The 16,877-nt window shown below is 48.2% G+C and overlaps 6 protein-coding genes across 6 annotated transcripts; 3 read left to right on the forward strand and 3 right to left on the reverse strand.

The window, feature by feature from the left end:
* Positions 1-72: 72 nt before the first annotated feature.
* On the reverse strand, positions 73-1,847 carry I303_102790 (uncharacterized protein; the record flags this gene model as incomplete). Its single annotated transcript, XM_018406138.1, has 5 exons — positions 73-342; positions 474-757; positions 890-1,089; positions 1,191-1,275; positions 1,397-1,847. The coding sequence occupies 5 exons, from the start codon at positions 1,845-1,847 to the stop codon at positions 73-75; spliced, it is 1,290 nt and encodes a 429-aa protein (XP_018264632.1).
* Positions 1,848-2,491: 644 nt separating this feature from the next.
* Positions 2,492-4,619, forward strand: I303_102791 (uncharacterized protein; the record flags this gene model as incomplete). The annotated part of the gene is made up of 7 exons (XM_018406139.1): positions 2,492-3,133; positions 3,238-3,339; positions 3,400-3,546; positions 3,616-3,678; positions 3,748-3,969; positions 4,050-4,414; positions 4,520-4,619. The coding sequence occupies 7 exons, from the start codon at positions 2,492-2,494 to the stop codon at positions 4,617-4,619; spliced, it is 1,641 nt and encodes a 546-aa protein (XP_018264633.1).
* Positions 4,620-4,891: 272 nt separating this feature from the next.
* On the reverse strand, positions 4,892-6,839 carry I303_102792 (uncharacterized protein; the record flags this gene model as incomplete). Its single annotated transcript, XM_018406140.1, has 7 exons — positions 4,892-5,409; positions 5,509-5,971; positions 6,061-6,168; positions 6,227-6,296; positions 6,354-6,607; positions 6,681-6,710; positions 6,777-6,839. 7 exons carry the CDS (start codon positions 6,837-6,839, stop codon positions 4,892-4,894), a joined length of 1,506 nt encoding a protein of 501 aa, XP_018264634.1.
* Positions 6,840-7,862: 1,023 nt separating this feature from the next.
* I303_102793 (glycine dehydrogenase) lies at positions 7,863-11,619 on the forward strand (the record flags this gene model as incomplete). Its single annotated transcript, XM_018406141.1, has 9 exons — positions 7,863-8,332; positions 8,407-8,446; positions 8,512-9,061; positions 9,128-9,265; positions 9,324-9,375; positions 9,435-10,504; positions 10,577-11,138; positions 11,231-11,448; positions 11,564-11,619. 9 exons carry the CDS (start codon positions 7,863-7,865, stop codon positions 11,617-11,619), a joined length of 3,156 nt encoding a protein of 1,051 aa, XP_018264635.1.
* Positions 11,620-12,105: 486 nt separating this feature from the next.
* Positions 12,106-14,680, reverse strand: I303_102794 (uncharacterized protein; the record flags this gene model as incomplete). Its single annotated transcript, XM_018406142.1, has 2 exons — positions 12,106-14,390; positions 14,569-14,680. The coding sequence occupies 2 exons, from the start codon at positions 14,678-14,680 to the stop codon at positions 12,106-12,108; spliced, it is 2,397 nt and encodes a 798-aa protein (XP_018264636.1).
* A 658-nt stretch (positions 14,681-15,338) lies between these two features.
* I303_102795 (uncharacterized protein) lies at positions 15,339-16,648 on the forward strand (the record flags this gene model as incomplete). The annotated part of the gene is made up of 2 exons (XM_018406143.1): positions 15,339-15,813; positions 15,963-16,648. 2 exons carry the CDS (start codon positions 15,339-15,341, stop codon positions 16,646-16,648), a joined length of 1,161 nt encoding a protein of 386 aa, XP_018264637.1.
* Between the last annotated feature and the right edge of the window lie 229 nt (positions 16,649-16,877).

Genomic DNA, 16,877 nt, shown 5'->3' on the forward strand with positions numbered 1-16,877 from the left:
TTTGCCTTTCGCGGGGCAGTCTACATTACTGTCCAGTACAGTGAGACAAGCGGGGAAAAGGCAAAAGAGTGATCAGACCCAATGACCCTCGAGGGCATCTTCAGGGAGATCCTGCTTATTCAACCCCAGCTCTTTCAACGACTCATCGATATCCACTTTCTCCACTTTAGCATCGTGGTCTAGATCATCTTCTACCTTCTCGCCGTTCTTACCTAGACTGTCGTGTAGCTCATGGGGCGAGGTGATAATCAACAATTCGGCGCCTTGGTAATCTAACAATGAGATTGGGTTGGCGGGGATGAATCGTCTTCCGCGGAATATGTCGAGGAGGTTCTTGGGGTACTATATCCAGCGAAATGTTCCAAGGTCCACAGGTCAGCATCTCTTCTCTTTCTCTTTCCATCTGGTCCTGGCTTTGAATATGGACAACAAAATCTAGGTTGGTGAAGGAGGATGAGAGGTGTTTCATTCACCTGCGCTCGCTTGTCTCTCGGTATTCCGGCAGCTCTGGGATTACCCCTACTCTCAGCATCGGGATCTTTGACCTGTAAGACCACTGCTCCCTTTTCTTCGATTCCCAGCTCTTTTTGGACGGTGCCAAAATCGTCGTGCGCCGGAGTGGTTATTTCGTATACCAGCAAAGACTTGTAATCCCTCTGCCTGTTGTGGTCCGGACTATCGGCCAGCTCGTCCCGCGGTGAATGGAATATGTAGTGGCCCCGAGCTGCTGGCCTGGCTGCAGCTTGATGGCGAGTGCCTGCATGAAAGTATCAAGTGAAACATAATCCGGATTCAATATCAGCTTCCTCTCTCGGTGAAAAGATGCGGCAGAAGCAAGGTACAGTAGAGACGAGGTGCAAGTGAGTGAGTGGACGGACACTGCACTTACCCCTCGTCTTGGTCTCGTAAGTATAAGCCCCGAAAGAATCTTTTAGACTACTCTTATCGTTACCGACCCCACCGACGAGTCCCCAAATAACCTGGTGTTTGGCCCCTGGATCAGGTAGCTTCTTCTTGCCTACTTCGATAATTCGGTGGTAGTGCGATTTAGAATGTGGACCGGATTGAGGGATCAAAAGGATATGGAATCTGAGCAGTGGTGAAACTATAAACATTTAGGGCTGTGACATAGAACCGCAGTTCGAGATCTGACATGATGCAGAATGGCTTAGAAGATAGCTCAGACTCACTTCGATATATCATCGAGAGATTCGGCTTCGTCAGTCTCGACCTTTGGACGGTACAGAAAATAGATGTGTCCTGATTCGAGTGTGCCTGTACCGACGGGTCAAGATTCAAGATGCTCCTATCAGCTTCTCGCTGGGCTTGAGCTCACATGCCGGATCTTTCGAACCGATTTGTGCAGTTTTGATCTCAGGATTAGATCTTCACATACCATGTCTGGGCTCATCATCGCCTGCTTGCGCACTTTGACCCTCCTTTTTCTCTTCTCTAGCTACTTCATCTTTCCTATCTTCAACAGTGTCCTCATGTACAGAAGTCGACGCTTTTGACGCTTTGGATTTGGCGCTTTCTTCGCTGAGTTCATCTTCGGCATCTTTCGCTGCTTGCTTGATCTCATCTTTGGTACCTAATTCACCCTGAGTATCTTCCTCTTTGCTTTGACTCTTGGAATCAGCCGTAGGTTCTCCCTGAACTGCAATCTCGAACTCTTGCTTCTCCGCCCTTTCCTGCTCTTTCTTCGCTTTCTTACTGGGTTTCTCGCCGTTGCCGGCACCAGACGAAGGAGGAGGAGATCGTTTTTCGCCTGCATGATTATCGACTTTCGGGTCGATACCCGCTGTGCCGTTCTTGGTGTTATCGCCTTGACTTCGAGTTGCCACCATGTTATTGACTGTTGGATCTCCTCCAGCGTAGTTATGTTGGGTGTGTACGAGCAGATGGAATGTACAAGCATAAACATAAATCGCACGAGGCTTTCCTATTGTACGTTACGGTACACATCTCATCTGTCCCGCCCGCCCGAATACCATCATGACGTTTTTCGTAATGTTCGCAGGATCATCGCCTATCGTCAATCTGGAGTCTCCGCATCGACCAGCAGCACGTGGTATTCACAAATCCTGTTGAGCCTTGCTTATGTCCATGTATGCTCTTTAGTAGACTGCTCAACAGCAATAAGACCCAACCGCCCAACTTGTCCTGATCGACCATGCACATAGGACGGACCTGGTATACATGGGACTGAAGAAGTCGAATTGTTGCACCTCGAAGCCGTAAGTTGCCACCCATTCAGATCGGATACAAGTTACCCTGTTCGGCAATCGTCCGCACGCGTGATTGCCACCGTACAAATCAAACGCTTTCGCACGTCAACTTATCATCCTTTCATCCTTATCACAACGCCATCTCGACAACTGATGACTTCGATCGAGTGCTGGATAGCCTCAGTCTATTGTAGCAGCCTCTGCCAAAGTATCACTTATACATCATCGACAAGCCAGTGTCACGCTTATTGGAATAGTGCATCATGCACATCCCTTTAATCACCAATCTCGCCACCTCCCTCCTTCCCCTCCTATCGTCCTCTTCGTCGCCCGCGCCTATCGAGTCGCCATCGACATCGGCCATAACAATCCGGCCAATCCATGCTCATACCCACAAATACAATGCGTCGACCTCGACATCGACGTTATACTTCCACAACGCCTCCTCCGATTCAAGAGCTTCATTCTACGCCCACGATTATCCATTATCGACCTTCAGCGCCGATATTTTATCCGATATTCCTGACCTAGGCCCAGATGATTTGACTATAAGGACAGTCAAAACCACCATTCGTCGTCCGAAAGTCCGACCGCCGTCCGTGTTCTCATGGCTACTATCTCATCGGAAAATGACCAATGGGATAATACCCTTCAAATCAGGGGTGAATAATACGGATGACATTTGGATAGCACCCGACATGAATGCGGATAACGGAGAGTGGGAGGATGTAGAAGTTGTAGCGCCGAATATCAAGGATCGGCAAACATTGATCACGCTAGCTAAGATCACTAGTAATGCGTATGTCTTGCCGGATAGTGGGGAATGGTGGCCTGTAGGCAAGTTCAACAATCATACGGTGCCCTTTGGCTGGGACGATAATGCAGACGGGCTAAGGGGACATATCGTGAGTATACATTGAGTCCCTGCCTCAGACTCATCCGATCCAATCCTCTCGAGCTCCTCGGCGTCTCATTGTAAACAGCTGTCTTACCAATCCATTCGACGTAGTTCGCCGATCCGAAGAACGAAACGGTCATCATCTCAATCAAGGGTACTTCGGCGGGAGTACTTGGATCAGGCGGACCAACAGCAAAGAATGATAAATTCAATGTGAGCTTTGGCTGAACATATATTCTCGTTTTATGAGCCAAGCTGATGTTCAGGGGGCAGGATAATCTCCTATTTTCGTGTTGTTGTGCCCGAGTTGACTTCTCATGGACACCCGTGTGCGATTGTTACGCTGGCGGTTGGAAGTGTGAGCAAACTTGCCTGGAGGACGCTTTGGTGAATGAGAGTGTCTATGCGACTGTCGGAACGGTAAGTCAATCAGCTTCAGCGGGGTTTCGTCGCGGGGGGAAAATTCTGCTGACACGCCGGCGCGTTTAGAATTTATACAACAATGTCACGTATATGTATCCAAACGCAACTATCTGGCTAGTCGGTCATTCTGTGAGCTTCTTTTGACATCATCAATGGATCGGCGAGGTCTTTGCAGCTGACATTCCTGATTCTACGCAGCTCGGGGGATCGCTCTCCGCTTTAGTAGGCTTATCTTTCGGCGCACCGGCAGTTACGTTCGAAGCTCCTGGAGATAAGCAAGCGGCATCGAGGCTACACCTTCCCTTGCCGCCTGGAATGCCAGCCGCGAAGACAGCTATTACGCATGTGTATCATACCGCCGACCCGATACCTAATGGAGCTTGTAATGGGGCTTATTCAGGATGTTACGCCGCAGGATTCGTCAGTCTCTCCCCGTTTCTCCTCATTTTCTGATACCTTCAGGCGGTCTTTCGCTTATCTTTTGATTATTGCGATCGCAGGCCCTGGAATCCAAGTGCCATACAGGACAAACGATATTATATGATACGGTCACAGTCAAGGGATGGTCCGTCGACATACGTACTCATCGAATAACAGATATAATCGAAAAAGTATTAGCGGACCCGTGGCCTGAGGTTGATAAACCTAAGAAACCAGATACTCAGCCGTCTTATTTGAACGTCAAGAACGGGTGGGACATAGGGTTAGGAGGACAATGGTGGGGATGGGGTAGAAAGGGACCTGGGAAAGATAAAGATCCGAACGATGATGGAAGTGATGGAGAGGAAAATGATGGTGATTGGGAGAAACATGGTGGGGTCCCGCAGGCTGAGGCTGAAGAAGATTGTGTGGATTGTTTCAAGTGGTAAGTCGCCATTACTTCCCGTCTTGCTCCTGTTTGGAGATTCGTCACGACTGTCTGAATGATGTATGTGAGCTGACTGAGATTCTATGTTACTTTCGCATTTAGGGAATTCGGGGACGGGTGGAATAAGGATCCCAAGAAATCCGATGCGAACGATGAGCTGTCGATAGCAGCAGCAAGAAGGCAAGGGTTGAAGAGAACATAAAACGTACTGCACATTATTAGACGGTGTTACGAGTATGTCCAGCAAGAGTAGGATGTCAGAGTGTAGACTCATGTGGAATTGTCTTGTCGAGTTATCACAAATCAAAGCAAGATCAGAAGACGCGCAATTGTATTGTTGTACTCCCAAGTGTACCATCTTGTTGTTATGTATGACGTATATCACGCATCGAGCGCCGAGGGTACAGAAGTGTTGCAAGGCCAGTACTGTATACATCGTGTGACAAGAAGTCAATCGCAAATGAGTTCCAATGATTATCTCCTCTTACTCTTATAATTACCACTTGATCTACTTTTCTTAGATGGCGGCTTGGCAACAACGTCGTCCTCGCTCTCACTCTCACTACTCTGATTGATCTCCTCTTCGTCCGAGCTAACATCCTCCGCTCCTATATCTTCATTCCATCCATCTTCATCATCGCCTTCTTGTGCGGCGCCGTATTGATCTTCATATTCGAAATCCTCATCATCTCCTTGTTCGGCAAACTTGGTCTTCCTTTCCCTGAGCCGTTGTAGTTCCTCTTCTGGATCTATATCTGATAATCCTTCTACATCCAGTTCATCATCCGATTCCTCCGACTCTTCTGCCTCATCCTCATCTTCCCCGTCTTCGACTGTCGTTCCTGACATTCCATTCTTCTTCTTGTTCTTCTCTTTCTCTGCCTTCTTACGGGCGACATTGGCGGCTTGTTCAGCTCTACGAGCTTCTTTCTGCTCCCTACGACGCTCGTGCGCTTCTTGCATCGACACCGCCTCAGATTTCGATTTATGAACTACAACATGGAAATAAGTAAGTAAACATGACGCATTCTGCTGTGTGCTGCCCAAAAGATGGGAATGGGCTGGAGGGAATCAGAAAAATCGAGACTCACCGAACTCGTGGAATACAGTCTCGCCTTCACCTTTCTTACTACCCACCAAACCCTCTACGACCTTGATCAACTTCAACTCCATCCTGGGTCCCGTCTCGATCAACCTGACTGCCTTCCTCTCCCCCTTTTTGTTCCCCCTTCCGATGTAGTCTTCAGGCAACTCGACCGCATTGGTATCTGATTCTCCCTCGGACGCCTCGGTCTCCGACATGCTGTCGTACCCCGCCGCAGTGGACGCTTCGGATCCTGCCCGCTTCAAGAGGTAGTCCGCTATATCTTCGGTGTTGGACAGGTTCGGTTGTTTCCGGGATACTTTGACTGTTCCGGTGGTAGTTAACAGTTTACGGACTCGCCTGGAGACACCGTGCGGACGGACGGTGATGGTGAAATGTCGGAAGGATATGCAGCCTGTCTGGTGTGAGTAGGAAAGGAGGAGGACTCGTCGGAAAGTGGGTAAGGCGGACTAAGCCAGAGATTGGATTAGTGCTTGCCCCGACAAGAATGATGTTGACGACAGCCGATTTAGAAATCAAATAGTCATTAGTCGCGCACCTTTTCAACTTGAATAGGAGGGAATAGGCCCTGGAACATCGTGCTCATCAGACGTAGCTGGGGCAAGGCAGGTCCATTTTGAGGTTGTTGGAAACTGTTCATGACAAGCTAAAACCCCCGAGCGTGTCAGCTTGCTTGCAGAATAGAGTGGTCACAGCTGACTTACCAATGGCGGATTACGGTACTCTCCTCCAGGTGATTTTCCAATATTACTCAAAGATGAGTTTACCAAATCCCTACGATCTGTATATCAGCATTCTGGGAATGCGGTGGTTATTTGAGAGCTAACCCACTTCATCAAACTGTATTTGTTCACCCTAAAAGTCAATGTTGGCCCTTGTGGGAATCTAGCCACTCGCATATGCACATTCGCAGCGTCCGTCAGAGTGAAAGCCATGAGATGCGTGACTTTGAGCGAAGGGGCAATAGTCAGGTAGTCCCTCAATCGGGCATTCGGTCGTTCTCTCAGACGAGTAGCGGTATGGGGTTCCATTATTTTCCTAGTATCCCTGACTAGCTGCGTTATCGATTTCGTCACCACACCGGACTACAACAAGACCCAACGATCAGCTATTGACTTCTTGCATAGCACAAGGGTGTGCAAGCTGACATAGACTTACTTTGATAACGAATGATTTCGGTACATTCTCCTGTAACAGATGACAACGGTATGAGCTGTTAATGGTTTTAAGAACGATCGGCATAAAGCAGCTCACCTCGGTCTCTCCCTTTGCTGGCCCTTTCAAATGGGTCCTATTCTTCCTTCTTGGTCGTGCCATGATGCGAGCTTATAAGTTTGTGGGACGATGGCGATATGCTGATATGCTATGAACGAGCTCTGAAGTGGACTTGTTTTCGATAATTTAATGAGCGTAGAGAGGTGGACATGCAAAGTGGACCAGATTTGCGGAAATCTTGTTGTAAAAGGGACACTCATTTAGATAAATGATACCGGCAAAATCACGTGACCGGTGCATCCCGCTTGTAGGTTTAGACATTCCCTCAATTTGGACAGACCAGAAAGATAAGCGGTCAGATCGGTTGACAGTCAGAATCAATTTCTTCTTGGAGACATGCATGCTGATAAGTCCTAAAAGGTATCGTCTTCGCAAACAAATGACCAAGAACGACAGTTGTATGTACGTACATGCAGATGATTTCGGTACTACCGCATTACCCCTCAGTCATGTCTCGATGACGGTAATAATCTAAACGGTCGGGCATGACCGATGATGGTCGCCAAGACACCTTTCTTACTACCAAAGGACGCTTGTGTTTGACGATTTTATGATTCCGATTCCAACCGCTCGATGTTGACTCGACACAAAATTCCGCCTTGGAAATGTTATCAGTTCATATATGAGTATGGATGTATGCATGCATCGGTTAGATCGGTCCAACCGTGAATGTCCAATGGCTAGTAGACTTCTGCTGATGTATAGCTACGCCTCTAATTTCCATTTCAGGGATAACCGTTAAGCTAAATTGGAAAGTGTTATCTCGTGCCTGTTCATGAATTTCCAACAATCTCGAAATCTTGGAAAACAATTTATACCGGGCACAAAGGTATTTTCCAAGAATCAAGAATCATATATGGTGTCCAAACTATCTAAACGGATAACAGATTCCTTCCTATCCTCATATATTCATGCATCGTCTTACCTCCTTCTCCCCCCTCTCTCTCATCTCTTTTCCATCATACTTGTTCTCCGTACATCCGTACATCCAACAGCTTTTCTTCTCGTTGGTATCGTATAGAGTGTCGTGGACGATCAATCAATCCCGCGATAAGGACATCCAACATGTCTATTCACCTTATCAAGCGATCTAGCCGATTATTGGCTAGACCCACCAGATCAATCGTTTCCTCGTCCTCCTCTTCGCGATTATTCTCCACTTCCACGCATATTCTTCGTCCCCATGCTACGTCCCCAGCTCAATCATCTACCACCGCTGTCCAACCGCATCCGCATCCGCCATCCACTTCGTTTCACCCAGAAACAACATCCATCTTTACACCGCTCGATACTTTCCTTCGTCGCCATAATGGACCGCGAGCGTCCGACGTCGAGTCTATGCTCTCGACCCTCGGGTACGAGTCCATGGACGCGTTCATAGATGATACTATCCCAAAAGCGATCCGAGTAGACAAACTCACCGATAAGGAAAGCAGTAAGACTGGTATTCGACCCTTCAGTGAGCTGGAACTTGCTCGAAGGGTGGAAGAAGTAGCTGGGATGAACAAGCCCATGAAGAGTTATATCGGTATGGGGTGAGTCAATTTATCCATCTTGATGTGCAGACAATTTGGAATTAGCGACTGATCGTACCTTACACCTTTCTTAGATATCACAACGCAATTGTCCCGCCAGTTATTCAAAGGAATGTGCGTAAGACATCAACACACGATAGCTTGTGAATGCAATTAGCTGATTTTGCTTACTTCTTCAGGTCCTCGAAAACCCAGCCTGGTACACGGCTTACACACCGTACTCTCCCGAACAATCCCAAGGACGTCTCGAATCCCTCATCAACTTCCAGACCGTCACCACGACCCTTACCGGCCTTCCAATCGCCAATGCATCCCTGTTGGACGAAGCTACTGCTGCGGGAGAAGCGATGGCTATGTGTCTCGCCAATGTCCCAAAAAACAAATTATCAAAGGGCAAAAAAGCATTCCTCGTGTCGCCCTCGGTTGCTCCTCAGACCATCGCTGTGCTACAGACCAGAGCCAGTGGATTTGGCATTGAGCTTAAAGTGGCTGAGAGCAACGAGAGCTTCATCAAGGAAGTAGAGGAGCTGGGGGAAGAGAAATTGATGGGTGCTTTAGTTCAATACCCGGACGTTGACGGGGCTATTGGAGATTGGGCAGAAGTAGCTGCGAAAGTCAAGAGCCTAGGAGCGAAGACGGTAGTCACTACGGATCTGTTAGCTTTGACTATGCTTAAACCACCTGGAGAGTGGGGTGCGGATATCGTCTGTGGTAATTCTCAGCGATTCGGTAAGTGACTCAACTTTCAGTGCTTCAAGGAGTGAACTCACGCTAATGTCGACATATAATGACCAGGTGTCCCCGTTGGCTACGGTGGACCTCATGCAGCTTTCTTCGCCTGCACCGATGACTTGAAGAGAAAAATGCCCGGTAGATTAGTCGGCTTGAGTAAGGACTCGCGAGGAGCCCCCGCATACCGACTGGCTCTGCAGAGTAAGCCTGAATTAGTGCGAGACTGTTCGAGTTGATGGCTAATGAGCGTCAATTCCAGCTCGAGAACAGCATATCAGACGAGAGAAAGCAACTTCTAATGTCTGTACTGCGTGAGTGTCTATTATTTGGCGGCAACGATGTCAGCGATTTATACTGATTGATACCACAGCCAAGCTCTTCTCGCCAATATGACCGCTATGTACGCAGTCTACCATGGTCCGGAAGGCCTCCGACAAATTGCCGGCAAAGTTCACTCGCTCACTCGAATTCTCTCTGAATCGCTCGCCTCGCTCGACTTCACTACCGTGAACAAGACGTTTTTCGATACTCTCACAATCGACGTGTCCTCCGCAGGAGTGACCGCAGCCCAAGTCCATGCCGAATCACTCAAGTCATCCATCAATTTCCGACCAATCGATGACAAGACCATCGGTATCACTTTAGACGAAAGTGTCGGTCCGCTCGACTTGACGGATATCGTGAATGTCTTCTACCGAGTTAAGGGCCAGAAGGAGATTGAACCTGAACAACTCCAAGACTTGGCTTCGAAGCTCGAGTTGACGTCGGAATCCGTCAACTCACCAATCGCCCATCATGCCAGAACCTCCGAGTTCATGACTCAACCAGTATTCAACAAGCATCATTCCGAAACTCACATGCTCAGGTACATGATGCACTTGCAAGAGAAAGATTACTCTTTGGTACACGGTATGATCCCCTTGGGATCATGTACCATGAAGCTCAACTCCACATCGTCTATGGTACCGCTTTCCCGAAAAGAATTCGGAGGTATCCACCCTTTCGCGCCAAAGGATCAAGTCAAGGGATACGAAGTACTCATTAAGGAGCTTGAAGAAGATCTCAGCTTGGTCACGGGATACGATGCGACCTCCGTCCAACCCAACTCAGGAGCATCGGGTGAATATGCCGGTTTGAAGGTCATACAAGCCTACCATGAATCGCAAGGACAAGGTCATCGAGATGTGTGTCTGATTCCACTCTCGGCACATGGTACCAACCCAGCGTCGGCTGCGATGATTGGCTACAAAGTCGTGCCTATCAAAGCCCTCGACGATGGATCGCTTGATCTGAAAGATTTGAAGGAGAAAGCCGAGAAGCACAAGGATAACTTGGCTGCGTTCATGGTCACCTACCCATCAACCTTCGGTGTCTTCGAAGAAGGTATTGAGGAGGCCAACAAGATCGTGCACGACAACGGTGGTCAAGTCTACGTTGACGGTGAGTAGACTTTATGGTCCCATTTGTCCTCATTGTCTAGAAAGTCAAGCTGATTGTCATTCACTCGATCAGGTGCCAATTGTAACTCGCTTGTAGGATTGACATCGCTCGGTAGAGTGGGAGGTGACGTCAGTCATACCAACTTGCATAAGACGTTCTCGATCCCTCACGGAGGAGGTGGTCCAGGAGTCGGACCAATTTCAGTCAAATCCCATCTTGCTCCCTTCTTACCTACTCATCCTATCATCTCAACTGGAGGATCTAAAGCTATCCCAGCAGTATCGGCCGCACCCTACGGATCTGCTAGTATCAACACCATCTCGTGGGCGTACATCAAGATGTTAGGTGGAGAAGGCTTGACTGAAGTCTCCAAGATCGCTCTGCTTAACGCCAACTATATTGCCGAGCGACTCCGACCTTATTATAATGTGCGATTCTCCAACAAAAACGGCAGAGTCGCCCATGAGTGTTTAGTCGATCTGGGAGAATTCGAAAAATCAGCCGGTCTGAAAGTCTCGGATTTCTCGAAGAGATTACAAGATTACTCATTCCACCCTCCGACTGCTCAATGGCCTATAAGTACTTGTTGGTTGATCGAACCTACGGAAAGTGAATCGAAAGCTGAACTTGACCGGTGCGCATCCATTTTCTACTTTTTCTGTTTCTTTACCTTTTGACATCATGTCCTCAAGTACGACTTCGATGGCTGATGACACTTCAATACAGATTCATCGACGCGCTCATCTCGATGAGAAAGGAAGTAGACGAAATCACCTCGGGCGAACAACCTAAAGATAACAACGTATTCAAGAACGCCCCCCATCCGTTGAATATACTGGTCGATGATAAATGGGACAAGCCGTACTCGAGAGAGAAAGCTGTATTCCCCGTTCCTTCTTTGAGGAAGACCAAGTTCTGGCCTAGTGTAGGAAGAGTCGACGATGGTGAGTTTCTTGTTCTCAAGCATGCGTCAGACCCTCCACTGCCTTGCATGCCCCGCTGCATCTGCTACAATTCGGAGGGACTTGCTGAAGCTGATCCACAATGACTTGTCTGTAGCTGCTGGTGATTTGAACCTTATTTGTGAATGTGGTTCAGTCGAAGAATACGCATGATCTCACTTCATACTCTCCTCTTCTCCTCTAACAGCCCTCAACGGGTCTCTTTCGGAACGACGATTTTCCTTTCATCAGGCATTCCTTTTCTGGGTTCTTTAATGTCGTCTCGTCTCGTCTCGTCTTTGCAGATTATCATTATTCGATACCCTACAACATTGTATAGAACGTTCAACCTTTATACCCACATCACATAGATTTTGTATAGCAATTCAACTTGGCTTCGACCTCGAACCAAACCATCAGCTTTGTAAATACGCATGAACAAGTAGAATAATCAATATGCATATACTATACTATCGCTGCGAGTGTACCGAAGCGTAACTGCCAATGTACGTCTCCATTCATGTGTCGAGCCGTCCAAAGGAGAGGCAGGGGCAAGAGTAAGGGCAAGAGCAAGAGCAAGAGTATATTCGTCATGCACTGTTTTACCGAGGACAGCATCTGACTTCATAAAGATATGAAGAAATAGAGTAAAGAATGGAACTACCATTCTTCCTCTATCGGTTCTCTTTTCCACCCTTCACTCTCGCTCTCCCAATCATCGTCCTCCATCAATGCCCCATCCCCATCCCCATCTCCTCCTTCGTCATCTGGTTCATCGGCGGTGAATGCGTAAGAGTTCTCATTCCTGTATCTGGAATTGGAATTGGAATTGGATTTCATGCCCAGAGTCAAAGATAATTGATCCATCAACTCCTCCTCATTCGGGGCGTCGTCATCCTCTGATCGAGCTTGACCAGTCACCGAGATATCTTGTCCTCTTTGCAGAGCCTTCAATTGCGCTGCAGCGGACGGATCAAAGATGGCTTTCACTTTCAATTCTTCCATCCTGGCTTTGGTCGCTTGAGCTTTTGTCCTGCTTCTCATCCTGGATGCCGAGAGGGGCGATGAGTTGATCGATAAGAGATTCAAGGGGATTCCGAGATGATGATGATGATGATGATGATTGCCGTTGGCGCTGAGATTCCGGTTGACAGATGAGGACGTAGGAGATTGGATAGTGGATATTGTTTGAGTTGTACCTTCCCCATCCATCTCTGGTTCGTCTTCCCCTTCTGCTTCTACTTCTTCTTCTTGATCATCTTGCTGGTCTTGACTATCTTCACTATGCAATACTCCACCGTGATTATAAAGCTCTTCTAGATTGGTATCGGAGAAATCTGAGTCGGAACTATTGCGCCTTCGTACCTGCCGACGAGTAGGCACAATACGAATCTGAACTCCCTTCCTAGAACTTAACGTATCCGCACCGCCATCTTCATCATCATCATCATCATCATGACCATCACCATCGTTCAAACGCAAAAACCTTTCTCGCCTTCGCTGAGATGCAGATGCCGTCGGCGTCTTGGTCCTTTCCTCGCCCGGTGAGATCGGTCCGTCGACGGTCGGCGGTGTGGGCGGATGAACGGCTTTTATCATAGGTATCTCCTCAGTGGACGGCGTAGGTTCTAGCAAAGGTGGAGATCCAGACTCGACCTGTATAGAAGGTATTTCCTTATTATCCGGCGAAGTTGTTTTGGTCTCGTCCTGTACGATTGAGTCGGGTTTTACACTCGGCTTGTCGGTCCGATTGAAAAAGCTGGCAATCCCATTCTGTCTATTCAAAGCCTTGTTGTCATCCTTCCCGACGACAACTTTGCGAGCCTTGCTCTGCATTTTGGATGCACTTGTCAAATTACGATTGCTTCCAAGTCGATCTTTCGCAACTTTACGAGAATCAACTTCGCCAAAGAGACTCGTGAATCCCCTGCCCTGTCCGAGGGACTTCATAGGCGATGGACCAAGCTCATCTTCTTCTGCTCCGCCGTCAACCTCCTCTTCATCGTCATCTTCTATATGTTCTTCATCGAATATGCCTCTCGTCGGATCTAAGTATACCTCTTCTATCTCTTCAATGATCGAGCCGTTGAGCGGTTCTTCGCTCGTCCGACCTTGACTTTGTCTCTGACTTTGCCCTCGCCTTCGTTTTGGCAGCTTATCTTTCAGCGGTGTATCTTCAACTTGTTCACCTTTCAACCGCTTCCTAGCCCTCGTCCTGGGCGTTATCTCGGGTATCAGTACAGCATTATTACGTTCCTTGATTTTGCTTAGAGAATTGGCTTCGAGCACTTCCTTGAGCTTTTTTGGTGATGAAGCATGTATGAACGGCGACGAGAAGGATTTTTCCCTTTGTAAAGCTGCTGCAGATCCGGGGCCGGGGGCAAAAGGGGATTTGGACGGGGAAGAGGAGATGGTGAATGGATTGACGGGGTTGGGATCGTGTATCGGTCCGACGTATCCGACTGCCTTTTTCTTCGGTGTAGTGAACAATGTTCTCGAAGTTGAAGCTGAAGCTGACGCAGAAGCAGAAGCAGAAGCAGGATGAGGTGGAGAAGAATCAGGATTGGATGATAAGATTGCTTTGGAGGCTTTTCGCTTTAACGATTGACCTTGATTCCCATTAGTCGTTTGGCTGAGTGGGCGTTGGGATTGTGGCTTCGATGATGTCGACCGAGATGGACCAGCTTGATCCTGATTTTGTGTTGCGCTGTAGAAGGATGTGCTGACTCGTCTCGAGGGAGGCGTGGGTGTTGTCGGATACTCGGACGCTGGGATATGACGTGGAGTCGATCTGTATTGGGAAGAAGACGATGAGGAGGAAGGACCGCCAGTCGACCCTGAGGGCGGGTGAAGTGATGATGAGGCGATACCTCGTTGACTTGCCGAAGTTGAGGTCGAAGAAGTGTTGGCTTTGGTTAATTTACGATACAAAGCATATTGTGAAGCTATTTCATCGATAGAAAGGAAAGGAACCAAACAAAAGGAAGTCAGCACTGCTTATCAACCAAAGGTCTCGATATAATTCCGTTCCCATCCTTGCGCTCATTGAGACTGGCCGTACTTGCCCGACTAAGATCCACCGAGCTGACTGGAGCAGAACAAGCTGTTGAGAGGTCGACTCACCTATATCACCTGGATCTCGTTTGATATCTTCTTTTTCAGGATTCCTCCCTTCTCTAGCTCGGAATGCCTTCTCCCATGCTTTCACAGCGGCTTTTACTGTGGCCAGATCCATCTCCGGCGCTATACTGCACAGACACTATGCGTGCTGTGGTCTGGTGAGTTTTCTAGCGAAGTCGGCTAGGATGTCGTGCTGCATGGATATTGAATATCCAGACGCGATAATAATAATGATAATGACAATTCGGACGCGTTCACTCGTAATCCGATCCAGTCATCCAGTACTAGTATCCAGTCAAATGACAATTACGAAAGAAAAGTGTAACAGGCATTAGGATATATCGTTCCGGAGAATTGTTTTCTAATCTGCATTACCTTTTTCTGTGAGCCTGATACATTTTTGGTGATCGGGATCATCGATCAGAGAGAGTTTATGAATTTTGACATTTCGGTATGGTTTTTTCGCCGTCCTCATGATATGAATACGAGTACGTTATCACCTCGGTAGATCGATCGGGAACAGAACTCCATCTCAGCAACAGGCAATCAGCAATCCAACTTCGACCTCGACTAGCTGGTACACCTCTCACTCATCACCAAGCAGATCCGGTACTGGACAATATTCGATTTCAAAGCTGAAGTTGCATAGAGCGGGCAACTCAACGGAAACCGAGGAACGATCACCGAACTAGCATCCCAAGCTCCCCCCTGGTATTTTGGCGTTGCAGTTGTCGAACAAAAAGCGAAGGCAAGGTAAAAGGAAGGCGAGCACCATGAATCCGACAATCCGAAATACCTCAGCATCCCTACTACCTCTCCTCTCTAAATCATCCCGATCCGCGACTCTTGCACTGCCGTTGCATCCTCTATCGATCCGATACTTATCGACGACTCCACATCTCTTGGTTCAGGCAGGTGCCGGCGCAGGGGCAGGGCAATCTACTGCTACTGCTACTGCTAATGCTACGGAGCCCGCCCGACCGCCTCATAAACACATCGCCAACCCTAAATTCGTCACCGATCGACCCGTGAAACTCACGCATAAACCCGTCTTCCCCGCTCCGCATAATCCGTTCGCGCCCCCGCCAGCGCAGAAGACGTATAACGATCTCACGCTCAAGGTGCTTCGCCGGGTCAACAAGCTCCTAGGATACAATCGGCGGAGGAGGACCACCGCGCGAGAGAGTGGGAGGATGATGAAGGGGATCGTAGAGGCTGTCGAGGCTGATCAGGAGTTCTGGTATGGCGGTGAGTTTGAGTCTGAGTTTGGGTTTGGGTTTGGTTTTGGGTTTGGGCGTAAATTTCCTGCTCGATCTTATTCCTTGTATTAGATACTATGTCATTCGTGTTGTATGCGTACTTGTACTAATAATCCTTGTGCCTCATCACGCTCTCAGAATGCGATCTCCCCCGAACATTCCATACATTCTTCACAATCCACTACCTCTACGTCCTCCTCACTCTCGTCCGTCTTCGCGCTCTGCCGAACTACATCGCCAACCCTTTATCTCCATTACCTCAATCCGCCTACCCCGGTCTCCCAGGGACGACCACACCTCTCCAGCGGCCCAGTATAATCGACACGCTCGATAATCTCGGCTGCTATTTCAGCCGGGTCAAACAACACGATTACAGATACCAGCAGACCCTCCTGACGCATTTCTTCAACATCGTGGAGAACGAGATCCGCCTCATGCTCGGTGTAGAGATCACTAGGGAAGGAGAGACGATGAAGCGTCTAAGAGAGTATCAAGAACGAGGAAACTTCGCTAGGATTTCCCTGGATTACGTTTTAGGTTTGACAAAGAGCGATGAACCCAAAGATAGGGAAATTGCGGATGCGGAGTTGGCGAGTTTCGTCTGGCGGTTCATATTTGCCCGAAGAGGAACGGGGAAGAATTTGCAGGGGGAGTTGGTCTACCCTGAAGGAGAGGGGATGAAGAGGGATAAAGAGCTGGAGATGTCTGAGCAGATCGAACAGATTGTCAAGTTCATAAGAAGGGAAGTAGCGAGATTGGATACGATTTCAGATAGGGATGTTATTGCTGGGAATGTGGGGCTGTTCAGTAAAGTAAGGCAATGAATGAAAAAAGCCACAATATAAGAGGTATAAGAGGTATAAGAGGTATAATGCATTTGATGTCGATGCCACAAAACGTATCTCCTGACAAGACACAAAGTTGCGACATGACTAAGATTAGATTTCGGGGCTTCCGGGGCTGAACAATGCATAGTGATGGTACATGATGAGGAAAGCCAATGTGATTGCATCCTTGTGAGGACAAAGCCTAGAGTTGAGATTCAACGAGTTC

The sequence above is a fragment of the Kwoniella dejecticola genome, chromosome 3 (genome assembly GCF_000512565.2).
Source record: "Kwoniella dejecticola CBS 10117 chromosome 3, complete sequence".
NCBI classification, from domain to species: domain Eukaryota; kingdom Fungi; phylum Basidiomycota; class Tremellomycetes; order Tremellales; family Cryptococcaceae; genus Kwoniella; species Kwoniella dejecticola.